Below are 19,942 nucleotides of genomic sequence, written 5' to 3'. Positions count from 1 at the left end.
AGCTCAAGGCCAAACGAGGCATGACACAGCCACATCAGTTGAAAATTAATAATAGCAGGCTTGAGGCTGCAATATTTTTCAGAATTGCATTATATGGGGAAGTGAGAGTTGTAGCCTCTCCTTCCCACTGCAGCCCTGAAGGAAATGCTCTCCCTCTAAAAAAGTTGTTGTAGTCCAGCAGCATATTTAGGGCTGCAGGCTGCTCATCCCTACATTAATAAGATCAAACTGTCTTGCCCCAGTGAGTAACCTGGCTGCTGAATTCTGCACTAGTTTCCTTACCATCTTCAGAGGCAGCCCTATGTATAATGTGTTGCAGTAATCTAACCTAGAAGTTACCAGAGCATAGACAACAGTAGTTAGGATGTCCCTGTCCAAAAGGGGTGCAGCCTGGCCACCAGCCGAAGTTGATGGAAGGCATTCTGTGCCACTGAGGCTACTTAAGCCTCAAATTACAGCAATGGGTCCAGAAGTACCCCAAGTATCTAGAGGTACCCCCAAGTCTCTCTGGGTACCTGCTCCTTCAGAGGCAGCGTAACCCCATCAAGAACAGGCCACCTTCCATCCATCTGGTCTAGGGAACCATCCACCAACAATGCCTCAGACGTACATGGATTGAGCTTCAGTTTGTTGGCTCTAATCCAGTCCATTACCAAGGCAAGAAAATGTTTCAGTGCATTCACTGCTTCACCTGCATATTTAAAGGAGTAGCACTGTATGTCATCAGCATATCATCCAGATAACCCCACTCAGGAGTTTTATGTAGATGATAAACAGCATAGGGGATAAAATCACATCTTGAGGAACCTTACATTAAAGGCACCAAGGGGCTGAAGAATACTCCCCAAGCAACACCCTCTGGAAACATCCATCCAAGTAGGTCTGGAACTACCACAAAGTGGTGCCACCCATTCCTAACTCGGATAGCTGCTCCAGAAAGATACCATGGTCAATGGTATCAAAAGCTGCTGAGAGGTCAATGAGGTCTCTCTTCCAACAGAAGTCTTCATATAGGGTGCCCAAAGCATATTCTGTGCCAAAACTGGGCCAAAACTCCGATTGAAAGGGATCTAAAAGATCTGGTCCACAACCACCTGCTGAAGAACCTTGCTCAAGAAGGGGAGATTAGTAGCTGGTTGGTTCTTAGATTTTCCAAAGCCAAGGAGGGTTTCTTGAGGAGTGGTTTTACCACTGCCTCCTCCAAGCAGGCAGGCACTACCCCTTCTCAGAAGGAGGCATTAATCATCTCCCCAGCCCAGTCAGTTATCCCATCCCTGCTAGTTTTTATCAGTCAAGAGGGGCAAGGATCTAGGGCACAAGTGGTTTGTCCGATCCAAACACGTTATCCATCCTATATACTGTATTTGAACTTAAAATAATTATCCAACTCAAAATGTTTGTATACTGTGGCCATTCTTTTAATATTGGCAAGCACCCCTTCATGCCATAGCTTTGATTCCCAAGCAACAAATACATCTGGGCAAAATTTAGTAGCAATACAATCTTCCATACCCTCATGGCTTGCTCAGCAGGTAGGCATTGATAATGACTAGTTAATAACTTTAGGTGGAAGAATTTTGAAAATCCTTGTCAAACATTGATTATGAGTTCCACAGCTTGAAAAGCAAAACAACAGTTATTTATAGGCCTTGGTGCAGTTGATTATAACTGACCTTTGTTCAATCTTCATGTAGTCTCCTTGAGGGCCTATGCTAGTGGAATGTCACCACCTGCAGCAAGGCTGTGTGGTAGGTATGCTTTTGGGAGCGATTTGCAGATGCTGGGTGACTCTTTTGCCTTCTACAAGGAATTAAAAATCACAATATTTGCCCATCTAGCCCAGTCGCTCCCTCTGCTGTGCCTCTCTTGATTGTAGCATCTGATGCTGTGCTTTACTTATTTTTCCTTAATGGAGATATTTCACGTGTTTCTAAATGTCATCTAGTTTGGCAAGAGAGAGAGAGAAAGAGAGACAAAGAAAGAAAGCACAGATCTGCAAATCCCCAGAGAATATATTCCACTTTCAGAACTGGAAAGCAAAATAGGCCAAAATTCTTTGTGAAATAATAATTGAGAATGGGCCCCATGCTTCTTCATGTATCCCTTGTTCTTTTCTTCATCCTTAATAAATCATTGCCTGCAGCTGAGCAGATCAAAACATCAGTTCCCCAGAAGTGTGAGTTCTTTTCTCTGACTCCAGTGACGGTTATCTGTAAGCAGCGGTGTAGTGGTCCAGGGTTGCAGGGAGTGAAAGACCCATTGTTATTTCTGCAGCAGAGTCCCTGCTTCCAGAGCTGCCCAATCAGCATGACAGGAGAGTTTTTTGGCCTTGGAAAATAAGACTTCTCGCCTTTTCTGTTGATTGGAGCCAATCCAAGTGAAAGGAGGTGAGTCAGTCATTAAGGATTGGCTTTTTGGGTCTCTTTGTGCCTTTGGGGCTAAAATCAAACTATTGGAGAGTTACAGTGCCTGTTGTGGCTGTAGAGACTGATATGGGAGAAACAGCATAATATTTAGCCACCCTAGAATCTTGGAAGCATAGAATTGTAGAGTTGGAAGATACTCCAAGTGCCATCTAGTCCAACTCTCTGCAATGCAGAAATCTCATACATACAGGCGACCATCCAACAGCTCTTAGCTGTCAGAAATTTCTTACTGAAGTTCAGCTGGAATCCACATTTTGATTTGAAAGGAATAAAAAACAACAACATAAAATGTACCTGATTGTCTGGGAATGTCTGTAAAAAAAGGCTCAGTAAAGATCTTTGCAGCTAGCTTGCCTCCCCCTTTTGGAATCTCCCTGACTTACCGTACCTTCCAGAAGCAGTGACTGGTGGCGGTGGCAGGGTGAAATGCAAGGCTTATCTTTGTATTTTCATTAGCATGAGATTTATTGGATTTGTAGTTCTGAGTGGCCCAGGATCTTTACTAAAGGCCCTGAAACTATGTTTTGTGCCAATAGCTTTGGTACAGCTTTTCGGTGTAATGAAAATATAAATGAGTAGCGCCCCCCCCCCATGCCCCTTCATCTTGTTACTATTTCTTGAATGTAAGTTCTGGAGATGGTGTTGGGATTTACTCATGATGAACATAGCTAAATTCAAAGGGGTTTTGGAATACGGAGTAAAAACTGTTTTCAACTCAAGGTGGGTCTTGTGTTCTGAACTCATCTAATTTCAAAAATCTGCTACTTCACTCGTAGGAATAAAAAAAATGTAATCATAGGCACATCTGATTGCAATCTCTTTCTTTTCTCCTTTTAAAGGTCATTAGACAGAAAGCCACAGAGACCTGTACTAGGAAAGTCAAGGACTCTTCCCAGCATTCCTCAGTCCCCAATCATAAACCGCGTTCCACTTCTAGATTCAAAATTGTACAAGAAAGATATGCCAGAACAGAAGCATTACAGAAATCACTCTGCCCCTGACTGTCAAAAAGGATGTACAGTGCCCTCTACAGGTAAGTTTCAATAAATGTAAGTAATCCTGTATACTATGTTTTTATTATTAATTCAATTTATGTTCTGCCAAAGGTTTGAGAAAAGCTTGAGGACAGCTCTTTTGTAGCCACCTTTTCAGGAGACTCCTTAAATCATGCGTAGGCAAACTAAGGGCCGGATCCGGCCCAATCGCCTTCTAAATCTGGCCCATGGACGGTCCTGGAATCAGAGTGTTTTTACATGAGTAGAATGTGTCCTTTTATTTAAAATGCATCTCTGGGTTATTTGTAGGGCATAGGAATTCGTTCAGTTTCCCACCCCAAAATATAGTCCGCCCCCCCAGGTCTGAGGGACAGTGGACTGGCCCCCTGCTGAAAAAAATTGCTGACTCCGGCTTTAAATCATTAAGAAACATGGTTCTAAACATTTTCTAGTTAAAAACTACCTTTAGAAAGCTACCTTCCACTTTAATATACTGTATTACAAACACACCTTCATTTTCAGTTTCTTTTTTCTCTGTGTGTCAGAGTTGTTGCTTGCCCCATGTGTCTCAGCAGGCAGTGCAGTGTACCTCCGGGGGCGAAGTCAAACCACTGGAAAATCACAGTGCTTGCTGTGGCTGCAGAGATGGACTTGTAACTTGTAACTGCTGCCTCCCATGTTGTTTTTGCTGTTAGCAGCACCAAAGTAACCTCTCTGGGGCATAACCCTGAGCAGTGTGTATGAAGGTCTTGGACTGCTCAGACAACAAGACCACCCTCTTGGTCTTGCTGATGTGGTCCAAATGAAAGCAGAGCAATACATTTGGCACCAGCTTGACTGCAGGAGTTGCTGGAAGGAGGAGCACAAGGCGCCATCCAACTGTCTTAGGCCTCATTGGTACTGATTTTATTACTGGATTGTTTATGAAGACATGTAATTGGTGATGTATTAGCCAGGGCATTTGGGTACCACCTAGTTTTTTGTGTTTATTCTTGGTTTTTTGTGTGAGAAGATAAACAAGTGTAATTTTTTCTGCCATTTGCGAAGTTGGGTTGGGGGAATCAGATTGGGAGGGTTTGGAATAAGTAGGTTACTTTTGGGAGGGGGATCATTTTGATCATGGCTATTTTGTCTGAGAAGCTGAAGTTGGTGTTGTTCCATTTTCTCAAGTCTTTGTTGATTTTTCACCACAGGGGGTTGTAATTGTGGAGGTATGGTTTGTTGAGTTTTCTGGTTATTTTGTACCCCATGGAATCTGAACTTGGTGCTGCAGAGTTTTACCTTAGTGATGTTGGTGAATTCTTTTTGGATATTTGAGGGAGTGTGTGTTGAAACACATAGCCTCAAATACCTGACACCATTGCAAATGTGTTGGGTTCTTTGTTTAGGGTAGCTACTGTGTTTATGGGGTCTGGCGTGACCATCAGGCCACCTGCAAAAAGCCCTAAGTTATAGGTTCTGCCTTTTGTTTCCACTCCCTTGATGTCTGTTGCTGCTCAGATTCAGATTGCTAGGGGTTTCAGAGGAAGGGAGACAGTGGACATCCTTGTTTTGTGCCTCTTCGGATAGCTATGGTATTAGAGTCCACACTGTTAGTCCTGCATTATGCTGAGGCTAGGGAGTAGATTTGTTTGAGGGTTTGTAAGAACTTGGCACCAAATTTCATGTTGGTTAGTACTGCTAGTAGGCATTTCCATTCTAAGCAATCAAAGGCTTTGAGAATGTGTAGGCACATAATTGTCAGTGGAAGTTTTGTTGTTTTGCAGTGTTTGATTATATTCAGTAGTTTCCTAATAGGGTCTGTTATATTGCGACCAGGGATGAAGCCAATCTGGTCTGGGGCTATTAATTTGTGTAGAATTTTTTTTAGGCGGTTAGCCAAGATTGATGTGAATATCTTGTAGTCTTGGTTTATTAATGAGATCAGGCAGCATGATTTTACTTTGAGGCTGTCTTTGAGTGGTTTTTTGGATAGATACTATTTTAGAGGAGGTCCAGGTTTCAGGAATAGGGCCCTCTTTTATGATGTCGTTAAATAGACGGGTCATGTAGGGCATCAGGGGTTCTTTGAATTTCTTATAGAATTCTGCTGTAAAGCCGTCTGGCCCTTGGGCTTTGTGTGGTTTCAGTTTTTTGGGGACTGTATCTATTTCCTCTGGGGTGATAGGACTGTCAATGAATTTCTGTTCCTCATCAGTTAAGGTTGGCATGGTCAGCCCTGTTAGGAATTTTCTGATTTCCTCTTCAGGTGGGTTAGGTTGGAATAAAATTCCGCAAATTCTGAGGTTATTTCTTTGTTATGTTGCCGTCTTTTTTAGTGATGCAGTGAATTCTTATTTTGGTTGATTTTGCATTGCTTTGTAACGATTTGTTGGATCTCTGGACCGTAATAAAGATTGATGATGATGATTGTTTTCCCTATGCCTGTTTGCTAATAGTCTGAAGTTTTTCCCTCCAGACTCGTAAAAGTGTTGTTTTGAATATAGAATATAGAATATTGATCATTGTTTTGTTGATTTCTAGTGAGTTGAGTTCCCTCCTTTTTTGTTCTATAGGTTTAAAGGAGTCTTTGGCTCCTGTTTGTTTGTAGCATGATGAGAGGGTTGTGATGTCTTGTTCTGTTTTGCTAATTTTTGACCGCTTTCATAGTGTTCCAAAGGAGAGGGGTTGTTATATTGTCTACATCATTTGCTTTGAAATAGTTTTGGAGAGTTTTTGTGAGACTCTCTCAGTTTATTTTATTTGTGGTTAGGATGGGACTGAAGGGACCATGATGGGGTGGTTTGTGTTTCTGAAGAACCATGATAGGGTGCTTTGGGTTTCTGGCTGCCAGCGGCACCCTCTGATGGCAGGGGAGGGTCCTCACAGTGCCTGTCTTCTCCTGGTATGATAACCTTTGTACAGCTCTCCGTTGGGCCTCTGCCTGCTTCCCCTGTGCCAGTTACCAGAGAGGTTGGATCAGGGCCTTTGCTGCTTTATTTTCTGTATTTTAACAGCTGTAGGCAAAGCAGCTATCATTGGTAGCAGCTGTGGGAAACTTCTCCACCTGAGATGTTAGAGAGCTTCTGGTAGTTAAACTGTTGTACACTAGATAGAACACCAGCTCCTTATATTTGTGCAGCGTGTACTGTGCTAAGAGGTTTCAATTTTTAATGGACCTTTTTTGAGCCTTTTCTCATAAAAATATTTATTGCCTTTTTATGCATGTTCTTCCTTCTCAAACTGTTTTTTTTTGTGTCCATTGAATGTTCACTTAACTCTGCACCCTCATTTTGACCTCTTTTCATGCTAGCAAAAAGATAGGTGATATACTGCTTGCATCCTCATCTTACATCTACTGACAAGGGTTTACATCACCTGTGTGAGTACACGCACCAATAATATTTATTCATCTAGGCAGTACACACTTAATAAAGAACGAGAAAAACATGCTGTTCATGCTGACAATCTTCACTCCAGGAAGGAAACACAGTTGCTTAAATTAATGGAAACATGGTTTTTATCCTTCGGAGGAAAATGTTGACAAGAAGTGGAAATCTTGTAACAAAAGTGTTAATTTTGGATCCTTATTTGATGGCTATGGGTCCTTTTCTCTCTCTTACTCCCCTGTCCTAGGAGAAGCATGGCAGCTGGAAGATGATTGTTCTGAATCTGTGAGGGATCCTGCCCTTCAGCCAAGGCTGTGCACTGCCATGGACGAGGCACCTTTCAGATCCTTGAGAACTCGGTCCTTCTACATGAGGAAGAGCCTTTCAGTGGACAACCACTTAAGTGCCCTCAGCTATTCTATCCACCCCACAGAAACCAAGACAGAGCGGGTCAAAACAAAACTTCGAAGGCAATTTGTGAGTACCAAATTGCTTATTTCCCACATTTATTGAAAGGCTTGCAGTCCATGCATTTTCAAAATTTGCAGCACTGTTAGTTATTCCTGCAAACAGCTTGCATACTCTACTGAAACTGATGGTGCAGTATATCAGAAACAGGTCTGTGCAGAGTTTGTCTGAGGCCTGGGGTGGGAGTTTTGTTAGAATAAAGTTATAAACTCTAAGCTTAGCCCTCTGAGGCGCAGGATGAGTGTACCTGACTGCCCCCCCCCCATTGGCCCGTTCAGAAGTATTGAATCTTACTTATTGATCTGATATTCAGTATCTTCATGTAGCTCCCTACCATCTACATTGTTAAAGCGTATAACTTTGGCATCTGAAATATGCTCTGCTTGAGTTGGGTAAATGTGTGCACATATTGTGCACATATGCACTCATCTAACTTTAAGCTTTGAAATCTGCTGTTGAAACCCTGCATTTGTCACAAGAAAATAAGAAGACTTTTCCATTTGTTGTCACCAATTTTAATCCTTCCCCAAATTTGACCGAAAAATTTTGAACCAGAAATCTTACAGCAGTAGAATAACAGTTCTCATCAGTACATAAGTGGTAAAGAGATTTCGAAGCACAAGTATATCTATGAGAGATAAATATCCAGGTTGACTTGGACAGAACCGTGTATGGGGGAAACCTAGAATAGAAATGGGTGCTTTTAAGCCAAAATTGCAGGAGCAATCCAGTTACTGGAGGAAGAGTGAAAGAGATGCATGGGAAGAGTTGTGGTTTGCAACTCAAACTCAAGTTCAGTATCAGTAATGTATCTGGTTTTAGGAAGGGATGAGTTTGAAATTGTAGCCCCACAGTCTGTGTGTTGAAGGGTAATGAATAATGAACAGCAATAAGCTTCTTGTTTCCCAATCTGTAGCAGAATTTATGTCACATAAATTTAGGAGAACAGATGAAAGAGCCAAGCACAAGAGAGGTGCCATGTCAAAAGAATAGCAGAAGTGGGATACTTGCTTCTAGTATCTAAAAACTATAGACTCAAGGTCACCAGAAGAAAGAAAGCAATTCAAAAACAATGAAGAATTGTAGGTGGTCACATTTTAGAATTTTGATTCCCTAACATTGTAGATTGTCTTACATAAACAAAATGTTTAAAGGATTTTCACTTACTTGAAAGGGGAAAATATTTCATAAGACTTTTTTTTCAGTTTGTCAGTTTAATTCCAAAGAGCCCATTCCATGTTGCTTTCCAGGACTTCACTTCTCTAGATGTAAGGGAAGGTTCACCTGTCTCCTTTAAAAGTAGTCCTTATTCCCTAAGATAGACAGGCTAATAATTTAAGCGGGCTACCTCCAGCAAGTAGGGGTTGTAAAGACCAAAATAGGCTTGCTCATAGCAGCAAAACTACTGATTTACGGGGTTACTTTGGAAGAAAGCTGTAAACATTTTTTCAAATGTATTATTTTGAGTCTAATAGGAGATAGCACTGGAGCAGAAATAACAGATGGAACACAGTTTGTAAAGTAGGATGTTATTAAAATTTAATGGGCTCATTTACCACTTTCTGAGAGACACCTGATCTGAAGACTGATATGCTCATTTCCTTACCTCATTACCAGTTTCAGGATTGTAATGAAGGGATCAAGTGTAATGAAGGGATCCACTGACAGACAATGCTTCCATAGATAGACTTTCCATTTTGTATGCAAGTACATGAAAATACTCAGAAACAATGAGAGGAAACCAGGAGCAGTTGTTACAAACCTGTGTCGTTAGAGGGCAAGGAGAAAGGCAGTAGTGACAAAACTATTTGCCTGTTTTTCCACAATGCGTTGCCGGGGTCTTTACCCACATTCTATTTGATATTAGATATTGTTTTTCTGCCTGGTACATAACTCTGCTGCTGTTTAAATTTCCATTTTGCTTGGGTCTGACTGCTCTTTTTTTGGGTACTTTGGTGGGTCTCTAAAAATCTTGGTTTCATTTTTCCGCAATGACAATGCTAGTCATGGATTATTCTGATATAAAATATAGAACTCTGCTGTGACAATTCGATGGATTCTGATTTAAGACCCTGGTTCTTCAAATTGCAAGTGAAAAAAACCCACAGTTGAATGAAAGCAGCCATATTTGATACCATCATTTGTGGTGAGAAGCAGAAAGCATCAAAAGGATTTCTGATGATTAGAGTGAGTCAGCTTTGCTTTGGGGTAAGAAACCGACTGCCAGTTTCTTTTGTTGTTTTATCCTACACTAGAGGTTGGGAAGGCATTTTCATTTTGCTTAGATTTTCTGGTGGCTTTTCTCCTTTTCCCACTTAAAATATGTGGTCTAGTTTGCTTGAGTGAGTTATCTGGATGTATTTGTACACCTGCAGTGCACTTGTTCTTTATGCCTCTGGCATGCTGTGGTTTAGACAGTGTAGATTAGTTTATGGGAAATTGTGGTGAAGGTGGATAAATGCTTCACTTTTGCAAACAAAACCTTTGACCACATGGTCTCATTGTACTTTCTTGTCCTGTGGTTCTAAGATGTTATATCTCTGGCTTTGTAGATAGCCCAGAGTTTTAAGAAATGAAAAGATGAGGCTAAACCTGAAAAGGCTAAACCTGAGATCATTTAAGCCTTTTTCAGCTTTCAAAACACCTTACCAAAAAAATAAATTGAAAGCATAGTCTGTAGTGACGGCAATAATGGCTTTGTAATATTGCTACAGGGGCAAACAAAAGGATGCAGCCCAGGTGTGCAGATGGTAAACTGCATTGGCGTGCTTTAGTGGTACCTGGGATACAGGCACATTTCTCTTTACAGTTTCTATGATTTGTTCAAGTCCCCACCATCTTGGCTTACAACAAATAGAAAGAGCTCCTGAGTGTGCTACTCGGAAAACTGGCAGAGAGATCCCTTTAGGAATTTCAATTCTAAGCTTCCAGAAAGCAGTACAGATACTGATCTCCCTCTACCCACTTTCCTGCATATTTCCTTCTGAAGAAAGGAAGGTTTTCCTCCTTCCACTGTCTCTCAGGCTTACAGAGATATTTGTTAATACTGATAGTGATGTATGGTGCATCATCCTTCTGACAGTGGCACCCTGTAATCTTGATTGGTAAGTAGATAGATGGTCCTTCCATATTCATGATTCTATTATTATGCTCTTATCGCCACGGGATGCCTAGAGGGCACATCACGTTAAACTAGAAATACTACTACTACTACTAATTTATTTTATTTTATTTCTCACAATGAGAGCATCCTGACTCCAGAGATAAACTCTAGTGCCACCTAGTGACTGAACTATTTAATGACACTATCAGCATGCTTCAGGCTTCTGATAATCTTGTTGTTTTTTTCTAGAACCCTAATGGTTAATTGATGTCTATTTTGTAAAGCTACAAGATTCATGTGCCTCATGATGCAGCAGGTTTAGGGCACCTGCGCAGATACGGCGCTTCAGGTTGTGGGCTTTTCACGTTGCGAATAGGCCTCCGGAATGGATTCCGTTCGTGACCACAGGTACCACTGTACCACTGAAGAAAAAGCGTGCTTTGGAGCTTACAGAGCAAACACAACCTTTTTTTTTTTGCACCCTTGAGATTTCCTCTTCCTCTCAGTTCTTGAAATCAATCTGAGTCTTGGAGTACCTTTTAACATAAAAATACCAGAGTAGGCTAATCAATCTATTTAAGAGTATATAGAGTTGCCAGGCAATCACCTGTTTGAGCACTTGGGTTAGAAATCTATTTAATAATTAGTTTATTTACTTATTAATAGTTGCTCCATAATTCTCTAGGCTGCTCACAAAGCGAGAAAAGGGGATGTTGCAACTGGCTTATAGTTGTTTACATGTTCTGGGGACAGGCCTAGGTTTCTTCAAGTGTGGTCTGATTACTGCTTCACTTTAAAGAGGCTGTTACCACCTGCTCTACCAAGAAGGAATTTAAAACTTATTGGTGTTTTCTTTTCTTTGTCCCTGAGAAGAACCTATTCAACTAATTAGACTTTTCCACCAAGAAGGGCAGGTGGGGTGTGTGTGTGTGTGTGTGTGTGTGTGTGTGTAAACTAGCACTTGTATTGTGAACTAGTACTTCTATTATTTATTTGTTTATTAAAATTTATATATTGCTTTGATTGCAGGAAAAAACCTCAAAGCAGATTACAAAAAAAGTAACACTTGTAGAAGTATACCTGATTTTTCTATTATGGTATCATTTCTCTAACATTGGGTATCTTTTCCCAATTTCTTTCCAAACATTTCTGTTTTATTTTTGTGTGAATATAGCTGTCTCTTTAGTATCTGGGATTTATTTGGCTTTGACTGTTACTTCTGTGAGGAATGTTTGAGAGTGTAAGCAGTTTAACAAGAGTTAGACGGACAAAATATACTGCCACAGCTTCCAACACAGTGTGCAATTGATATTAGACATGGGAACAAATTATTTCAAGCTACTTTTAAAGGAAATTGTGACTGCAGATAGCAGTAATAAACTCCAATGTATGTCCCCATAGACTTATAACACTGTAGTGAGCTGCATATTAATGGCATTCTTTCTACAGTTAAAATAAAATGAAATTATTTTATTAAACTAACACAAGCAAGGATATACATACAGCTTAGCAACATTAGACCCTTGATAAATTTGAGCTACCCACAGGCTCTTATTAGAAATTTCAAAATCCTTGATTTTATTTTAACTTCCTAGGTACCTCCCCCCCCATAAATATGTATTGTTTTTACTAAAGTATACTAATCGAACCACAGAATAATTTGGGGGCTTCTAATGATACTGAGCTTTTAAAATTATTATTTTATTTAAAGACAACATCTCTTCTGTCTCACAGCTTAAGGATTTACACCAGAAGTTTCTTAGACTACAGTACCCACCTACTGAACTGGAAAAAGAAAAAAACCAGATCAGCAGGGCCAGGCTAGCCCCCAGGAATAGTTACAACATGCACCTGATCATGTGGCCTATAGCCCACAAAAGCTAATGCCATAATAAATCTTGTTGGCCTTTAAGATACTACAAAATTCTTTTTTTGTTGTTACAAAAGATCAATACTACTATCCCTCTGGAAGTTATCTTCAGTGAAAACATTTTCACATGTGCAAATGCAGGTTGAAAGTGTTTCAGTTTGACCCTGGTGTGGGGTAGAGAACTAGTATAGACAGTGTCTGTAGTTGACTAGATTGAAATGAATTTCTTCCAGTTCGGAAGGAAGTAGCATTGGCAATTATATTTGAACTGTTAAGACATTTATCAAGAATGACAGAAAGAGGAACAAAAGACATTCAGCTGTGGTCTCTCACTATGTGCAAAGCACCCAACAGGTTACAGTGATTCTAGGTATTGCCATGGTAGATAATTCTGCATTATCTTTCTAAGCTTCCAGCAATAGGACTGGCTTGTGTGACAGTCCTTTTTCAGCATGTGTGCTTTTGTCATTGTCAACTCCACAGTCCTTTAGGCTGATAAAGCTTCAATGCCTTTGAAATATCTAGGTTTAACTGGCTTATAGGATAAACAAACAGCTTGATACCAGTGATCAAACTGAGATTGGACTATTTTTAGCAGCATCTTTGTCTAGTCTCCCAGGTGTAATATAGAATGTTCCTGGTCCTAATGCAAAAGGGATTTGAAGGAGGCAGAGTTGGTGTTTCAAGTTTTTCCATGAGTCTTTTAAATGAACTATAATTTCTGAAAGTTGCTTATTGACACCACAGCAACCAATTTTCTCAGAGGCTGTGCCTAGGAATGATTTATGTGGCCCTAGTAGAGCACCCCCAACTTGCTTAGGAGCAGTGCCATTGTAAATCTCTTTGCCACGTTATCATGGGACAAGAAGAATTGTGACAAAGGGCCTTAAATAGAGTAGAACCCTTTATTCAGTTTGAAATTGTATTTAGATTACTAATATTGTAAGTTAGGTGCAATCTGTAACTTAAATGCTGTATATGATACTGTATGGAATGTTAATGAGTCCTGTGGAGATGTCATGGAGGTGATGGTCAGATCCTGAGGAGAAATGGGAAGAGTTTAGGGAATTGGAGCTGGATGACACTGTGGAGGGCCTAGTGGGATTGGGGAGGTGAAATTGGGATTTCCAAAAAGTGTCTGAGCCCATAGGGGAGGCCAATAATCCAGGGAATGAGAAGTTGATCCAGGGGAGGGGCCATATGGGTTGGTAGAAGAATGTTCTGCTCCTTTGATATTGGACACCCCTAGTTAGATATCTCCTGCTGTAGAGTCACCCCTGGCACTGCTTCTGTTAGTGAAGTGTAAATCAGATGCTGAGTTAGGGCCAAAACTGCCTCCATTTGCCAGCTCCAGCAGGAACATACCTCACAGACGTAACCTGCTTGAAGGAATGTGCAGGGGCATGGGTGTAGCCAGGATTTTTGTTAGGGAGGGCAGAACCTGAGTTAGCTATGTATTTTTATTGATTTGGGGGGCAGCTGGCCTTCCCCGCCCCCTGGCTATGCCCATGTCATTTGTTGGATCAATATATTTATTTGTACTTGGCCAGTTGTCTATACCTCTTAGGTACCTGCTGCACCTTGTAACTTGTGCTTTGCCTATGTGTTGACCTGATTTGTTCACTAAAGCCTTTATCAGAATTACAGCTGCTGGCAGTGAAGACATGACAGTTTATATGATTTCTTTTCTATTTTATAGTTCATTCATGTATATGTTATTCGGTTTAAGTCACTTGGAGACCTGTTTGATGACAAATGAAAAATAAATAAGCAAACAAGCACAGAAATATTTTTGGTGTGAACTGGAGAACTAAAGGATGTAAAAACCTTTGTTTTAACAGTTCTTAGAAATCAAATTTTAATTAATGTGTTTTGTGCTGCACTCCTAATGATTTGTTCTAGGGAGTACGTCCCACAGAACTCATGTGGGTATATGAACTTAATATCGTGTGTAAGAAGGGCAATGCCCATGCCAAAAATCAACCAGAATTCCCATGTAAAATCCTTTTTCATCATGCTTACCATGAATGGGTAGTCAGCAATTAACACAGAGTACAAGTGTACTTTAACAAGACTAAAGTACAGAAGATAGCAGTCTACTCTGGGCTATCCAGTAGTAATTTATATATGTAGGAAAGCAAAGGAGGCAAGTGAGAACTACATTAGAGACTGTCTCCCTGTTCTTCTCCCATCTCTCCCAGGCCACCTGACATCTTGCTCTGTGATAAGGTTCCCGCAAGACGAACGCCTCGCAAGACGGAAAACCCGCTAGACGAAAGGGTTATCCGTTTTGGAGGCGCTTTGCAAAACAAATTTCCCTATGGGCTTGCTTCGCAAGACGAAAATGTCTTGCGAGTTCCTGCGGGTTTTTTCCCCTCCCCCCCTTTTCCTAAGCCGCTAAGCCACTTATCAGCTGATCCGCTGATAAGCTGCTTAACAGCTGATCGCTAAAAGCCGCTAAACCGCTAATAGCGCTAATCCGCTAAGCTGTCAATGGGCTTGCTTCGCAAGACGAAAAAACTGCTATACGAAGAGCCTCACGGAACGGATTAATTTCGTCTTGCGAGGCACCACTGTATAATGGACTTTTTGCACATTACAATAAACCATGATTTATGGCTTACCATTAATGAACAGTATTACTGTGACAGAACTTTAATTAAAACCTAAACCCAGATACACTGCTATCACTAGTTAGGGGGAAAGGGGAAATGGATATAAGGGAAATGGATATAAGGGTGGGGGTGGTAGCCATTTTGTTGCTCACAGTTCATTGTTTCGTTTAAGAACCTCAGAAAGGCTTCCTTTCTTGAGTGGTACAGCAAAGGAAGACACAGTCTTTACAGAAAGATAACATTTAAGGCAGTGATTTTCAACCAGTGTGCCATGGCACCCTAGGGTGCCTTGAATCATGGCCAGGGGTACCACGGGCAATACTGGCCTCCTCTTCTATCCTTCTCTCCCTCCTCTGATACCCTCTCACGTCTCTGCCTCCCAGAGACTTGTACAGCTGTTTGTTACAGCAGCCCTGGCAACAAGCTCTCCAGGTGAATGGTACCTCAGGGGCTGTCCAGGGGGTGCTACTCAGGCCCCTGTGGGTAGTGGGAGGAGGCACTTCTCTTTGTGGTATGTGTGTGGGAAGCTCAGAGACAAGGGGCCCAGAGGACTCCCAAGGAGAGGGGAGAAGAGAGGAGGCTGAGGGAACACTCCACAAGGAAGGGTCTTTGAAAAATGGTGAGAGGCTGCCAGTTCTGCAGGCAAGGAGTGACATAACTGGGCTCCTGAGCCCCACAGGGGTGCCGCACAAAGAATGTAGTTGGTCAAGGGAGCCCTGGACCCAAAAATATTGAAAACCTTTGATTGCTTAAACAGTATAAGCAGTATTCTTTAAACAGTATAGGCATGTGAGGGGTGGGGAAGGGACAGAATGTGCTTCTTGTCACAAGTGATTTCATACCCCATACATGTCTGTGTCCCTTGTGCACATCTGCTCTATGTAGAACATAAAATAAAAATAGAATTAAAAATGGTATCTGAGATGGAATCCTATTTTTCCAACTATCAATATTGTTGGGAAAATGTGGTTTATCTCAGCAACACAAATGCTTCCTTTGGGGAAGAAGTTGAGTTCCCTAGCAACAAAAATGTACTGTATGCATATATTGTGCAAAACATGCCAGACATCTGGAAAAACACCCTTTAAGAGTCTGATTGATAACTTGACTTCTGCTATTAATTGAAGTAGGAAAAGTTAAAGCTATCATAACTAAAAAATTATCCAGTTGTCAAATGATGATTGAAGATATAAATTTAGTCATTTAGGTCTGACTGTGAGACAAGCTGTGGTTTGCAACTATATTAAGTCAGAGAAGCAACCTTATCATCATAATGGAACAAGAATCCTGTTTGACAACATATATTTTTAGTATTTTTTAAAATAATGTTTACAAGATTATATCCTGGTGTGTATAGTTGTACTAAAAGTATTTACTAAAATGGATGTTTCTTGATTCTTCTGAAGTAGTAAGAAACAGATAGGGCAGTGCAGTGAGTCTGCTGCATTGGTGGCCAGCTTTCACAAGCACATCATCAGAGCATGTATGCATATTTGTTTGTGTAGTCAAAGCCACTATAAAACAAACATCAGGATATGTACTTGTGATTTTATGGCCTCCCTGCAAAGATGGGGATGGGGGGTGGGGGGTGGAATGACCACGCAAGACAGAGAATGTAGCAATTCAAACATACATTCCCCCACTGTCTAAGGCAACAAAACTGACCCCATTAATCATAGTGGCTGTGACAATATTTACTCTTTTCTCAGTAAGAAGTTGCAGTGGAACTTGGAGCAGAGCAAGCATACAGGACAATGTGGCCAGCCTCTGATCCAGTAAGGCAAAAGAACTCATGAGTGTTTGGCTAGCAATAGCAATGGTTGGATTGGAATGTCTGGCATTCACCAGTGGAGGGCTTAACTGCAAGAGGGGGTTTATGACTGAAAACATTCCCCTTTTCTACACAGCTCACTCTTAAACATGCATCTCCTGTGTGGGACCTGTATATTGTGCATTGACATTACCTCAACAGTTGGTGTAGTGGTGTAAAAGTTCCTGGTGTGTGTGTGGAATCCTAAGGCACAGTATCTGTAAGAATTTTGTGAAGACAAGGGTTGGCAATCCCCCATTCCCCAACTTACCAGGAGTGGCCTTTGAAGATTGGTGTGGTGGTGTCTTGGGCCTCCTGTACAGTGGGAAAGCACTTTGAGGCTGCAGGGGAAGACAATACTGTAAGATCCTGGGAGCCAGCTAGCATCCACACAGGACTCCCAGCAGACAGGACTTCAGGGCAGACTCCCTTTGCCTAGTCCACCTTCATTGGGACGTCCCCATATGTCCTCTATTCCTTACCTTCCTGTCTTGGTTTTTTCATGAACAGGATTTTTGTGGTTATCAGCATAGCAGTGGACAGCTGTCAGTCACTGGTTTCAGGCCAGGAAGCAATTTGACCCACAGGTAGATTTGCTTTGCTCCTGTGGGTTTCCCCCTACCCCATAGCTATTGTCACAACTTTGTAATGGCAGTAGGGAAGGACAGGGAAGGGGCACTCCACCCCATGTCATCAGGAGATCTCCTTAAGAGGTGTTAGAAGGTGGCACTTCCTGTCCAGAAACCCAGCTTGTGGGTTGATGGACCATAGTACTCCTCTACCAGTGGCTGACTGGGGTCCAGTGGAAGAGGCTCCCACTGTGGGGGACCCAAACATCAGTTGGCCCTGTCTATTGACTGACAGATTATCAACCAGCAAGTTGGCTGGATCTTCAGTGCCTATGCCAAACCTATTATCCTGTCAACACTAAAGTTGTGGCCTAATTTTTATCTAGCATCTAACTCCTTGTCATTGTTTTTTGTCTGTTTCCCCTCCCACGGCTTTGCTGTGCCTGGATCTGCAACCTACTCTTCATATATGTGTTCTGAAGCCAGCTTATTGTTGCAAAGTATCCTTTCTCCATCTTTCCCACCACCAAGGAGCCCCCTTGTTGCTTCTAAGTGTAAACAACATAAAGCCAAAGAAGCATGTCAACATCCTGTATCTTATCTGCGTTATGGGTTTCCTGTGCACAGTTGATTTGAATCTTAGGCTCTTTCACTATGGGGTGGATTGAGTGGATGGGTGTTCTCTGTGTTTTGGCTCTCAGGTAGGTGTTTTAATTTCATCCCACTTCTTCTTCTTGGTAGTCTCTGTGACTAAGGATAGGGACAAAGCCTCATTCCTCTTCCATGCTTTCCCTGATGCTGACTGTTTTTAATTCTTCTGCTAGTGGAGGTGCACTCATGGCGAGGATATATCGGGATATCATTCCATCAGAAAACCACTGGGGATGTTCCAACATAGACTGCCCAATTGGTGACCTACCTATCTTCATGATGCATTGTGACATCCTAAAGGGTTCTAGCCAGTGTTGCTGGAGCATAGAATTCAAGAGTTCAGGGAACTGTCCAGGTCATTGCTGATATGTATTGGGAACAATCAAGGGGTTCTGCTGAAAGTATCAAGCACATCTGTCATATGTTTTAAGTTTGTTGTACTAATCAAGGCTTGCTTCAATTCTATCAGAAAGCTTAGATTTTTAGAACACTCAATTTTCTTAGACTTTGTTCACCATGACAGAAGTGAGAAGTTAAGCAAAAGTTGATTATGTTTCCCATTATAGGTCTGAACAATTTCTAGAGCCAGGAAGATCTAGAAAGAGTTTATTTTTGCCCATCTAGCTGATGTAATTAAGAAGGGACAGCTTTGTTTATAGTTAAAAAGCATTTAACAAATGAGACCTGTCTCAGCTGTCTTAATTGTCTGGTGCTTGTAACTCATATTAGCAACATTAAAATGCTTCAACTCTGCATTTGGCTCTTAATCTGTCTACTTGCTGCAATGCCTCCTGTATTGCAGAACTATTTTCTTCCTTGGGATTGTTCTTGTTTTCTTGTTCTTGCCCTTTCTGCATCTTTTGTGGCAGAGGCATAAATGCAGACTTGACAGGAGTGGAATTGGTGGAAGAGTACTTGGAGAGTTAGGCTGCAGTTGGCATGCTAGTCTGTGACAGCCGAAAGAAAGAGAGAGTATTCAAATGTCAGGCAGACTATGTGTGACAAGGACATGAAGATAAGAGGAAAGGAGACAGTCTGGCTGAGACTGCAGTTGAGAGAGAATTACCAAAGAGGTTGTGTTGGTCTTAGAAATGTCCGTCTGTTTCCCAGATCAAAGAAGGACTGACAGTCCATGTAATGTTTGCTGGTGTGAATGACAAAGACAAATATCAAGAATAGTGGGCCAATTTATAACTCCCTAGGGGAGTAAGGGGGCACACTGGTTTGAGCTGTACTTTGAATCACTGTGATATTTCACAGCAAGCTGAGAACAGACTAAAAGAAGGATTTATTTTACTTTCAGAACATGCTCATAGGTTTTCCTTCCATTAGATAGTTGTCTGTGAACAGCATGCTTGAATTATGCTGTGTGTTACCTTTGTTGGGTTTGAGCCTTCAAAACACCGTTTCACTGACCTTTGCTAACATTCTGCAACAGTTTGGAACAGACTTGTGTTTAATGCAGAGGGAATTTTGTTTGTTTGGTTTTTGAGCAGGGGAGTCATATGTATGTTGTAGCATAGTGAGGTATTCATATTAATCAAGTACTACAGCCAATAGACCAAAAAGAAATAAGTGTACTAAGAATCTTGGAGGAAAACAAATGTTAATGTACAAGATAACAACCATCATTTAAAACTACAATAATCTTGATTTAGCTCCTGATAACGGGATTTCCAGTTTCAGGTGGCAAGCTGATCTCTTGCTGTCACCGCTACTGATAGAAATTTAGCCACTGCAGTGATTCCTTTGGGTTTTTAACTTGCTTTAGATATTTAACTTAAAATTGAACTGACCTTCCTGGTAGTTTGTCAGCAAAGGGCCAATCATATGCTGCCAGATTCCCACATAGAGATTACAAAATAGAAGGGGATGTTATGGATTCTACCTCTTGATTATTACAGGGACATAACCTTAAGGAAAGCAGCCTGGGCAGCATACTTGCATCAAAGCTGAGGTATTCATATGAAACACAAGATGTAAAATAACAATTGACATACTTGTGTTGAGGTGGCATGACCTTACTATTTGAGGCCACATTTATGAAAAGGTAAAGCAATTTAAAGG

At 41.3% G+C, this 19,942-nt stretch overlaps 2 protein-coding genes across 10 annotated transcripts in view; one reads left to right on the top strand and one right to left on the bottom strand.

The window, feature by feature from the left end:
* The window catches only part of LOC309356474 (ankyrin repeat and fibronectin type-III domain-containing protein 1-like), a 329,664-nt gene that overhangs the window by 59,437 nt on the left and 250,285 nt on the right, over nt 1–19,942 (top strand). For 8 of the 9 annotated variants that reach the window (XR_014162814.1, XM_081887937.1, XM_081887934.1 and 5 more), the window contains 2 exons: nt 3,266–3,459; nt 7,037–7,266. Coding sequence is in view for 8 of the 9 variants with exons in the window: in XM_081887934.1 (XP_081744060.1) it covers nt 3,266–3,459; nt 7,037–7,266 (424 nt within the window). In the remaining variant the exon portion in view is untranslated. Of the gene's footprint in view, nt 1–2,288; nt 2,388–3,265; nt 3,460–7,036; nt 7,267–19,942 lie in introns of those variants that run through there. The other variant, XM_081887938.1, reaches the window with a different exon arrangement.
* TEDC2 (tubulin epsilon and delta complex 2) overlaps nt 1–19,942 on the bottom strand; it is a 201,713-nt gene that overhangs the window by 100,272 nt on the left and 81,499 nt on the right. The gene's annotated exons all lie outside the window — the stretch shown is intronic.

The sequence above is a fragment of the Podarcis melisellensis genome (assembly GCF_964234715.1).
Source record: "Podarcis melisellensis genome assembly, chromosome: 14".
NCBI lineage: Eukaryota > Metazoa > Chordata > Lepidosauria > Squamata > Lacertidae > Podarcis > Podarcis melisellensis.
The sequence above is the reverse complement of the archived record's forward strand: the minus strand, read 5'-3'. Positions and strand labels throughout refer to the sequence as shown.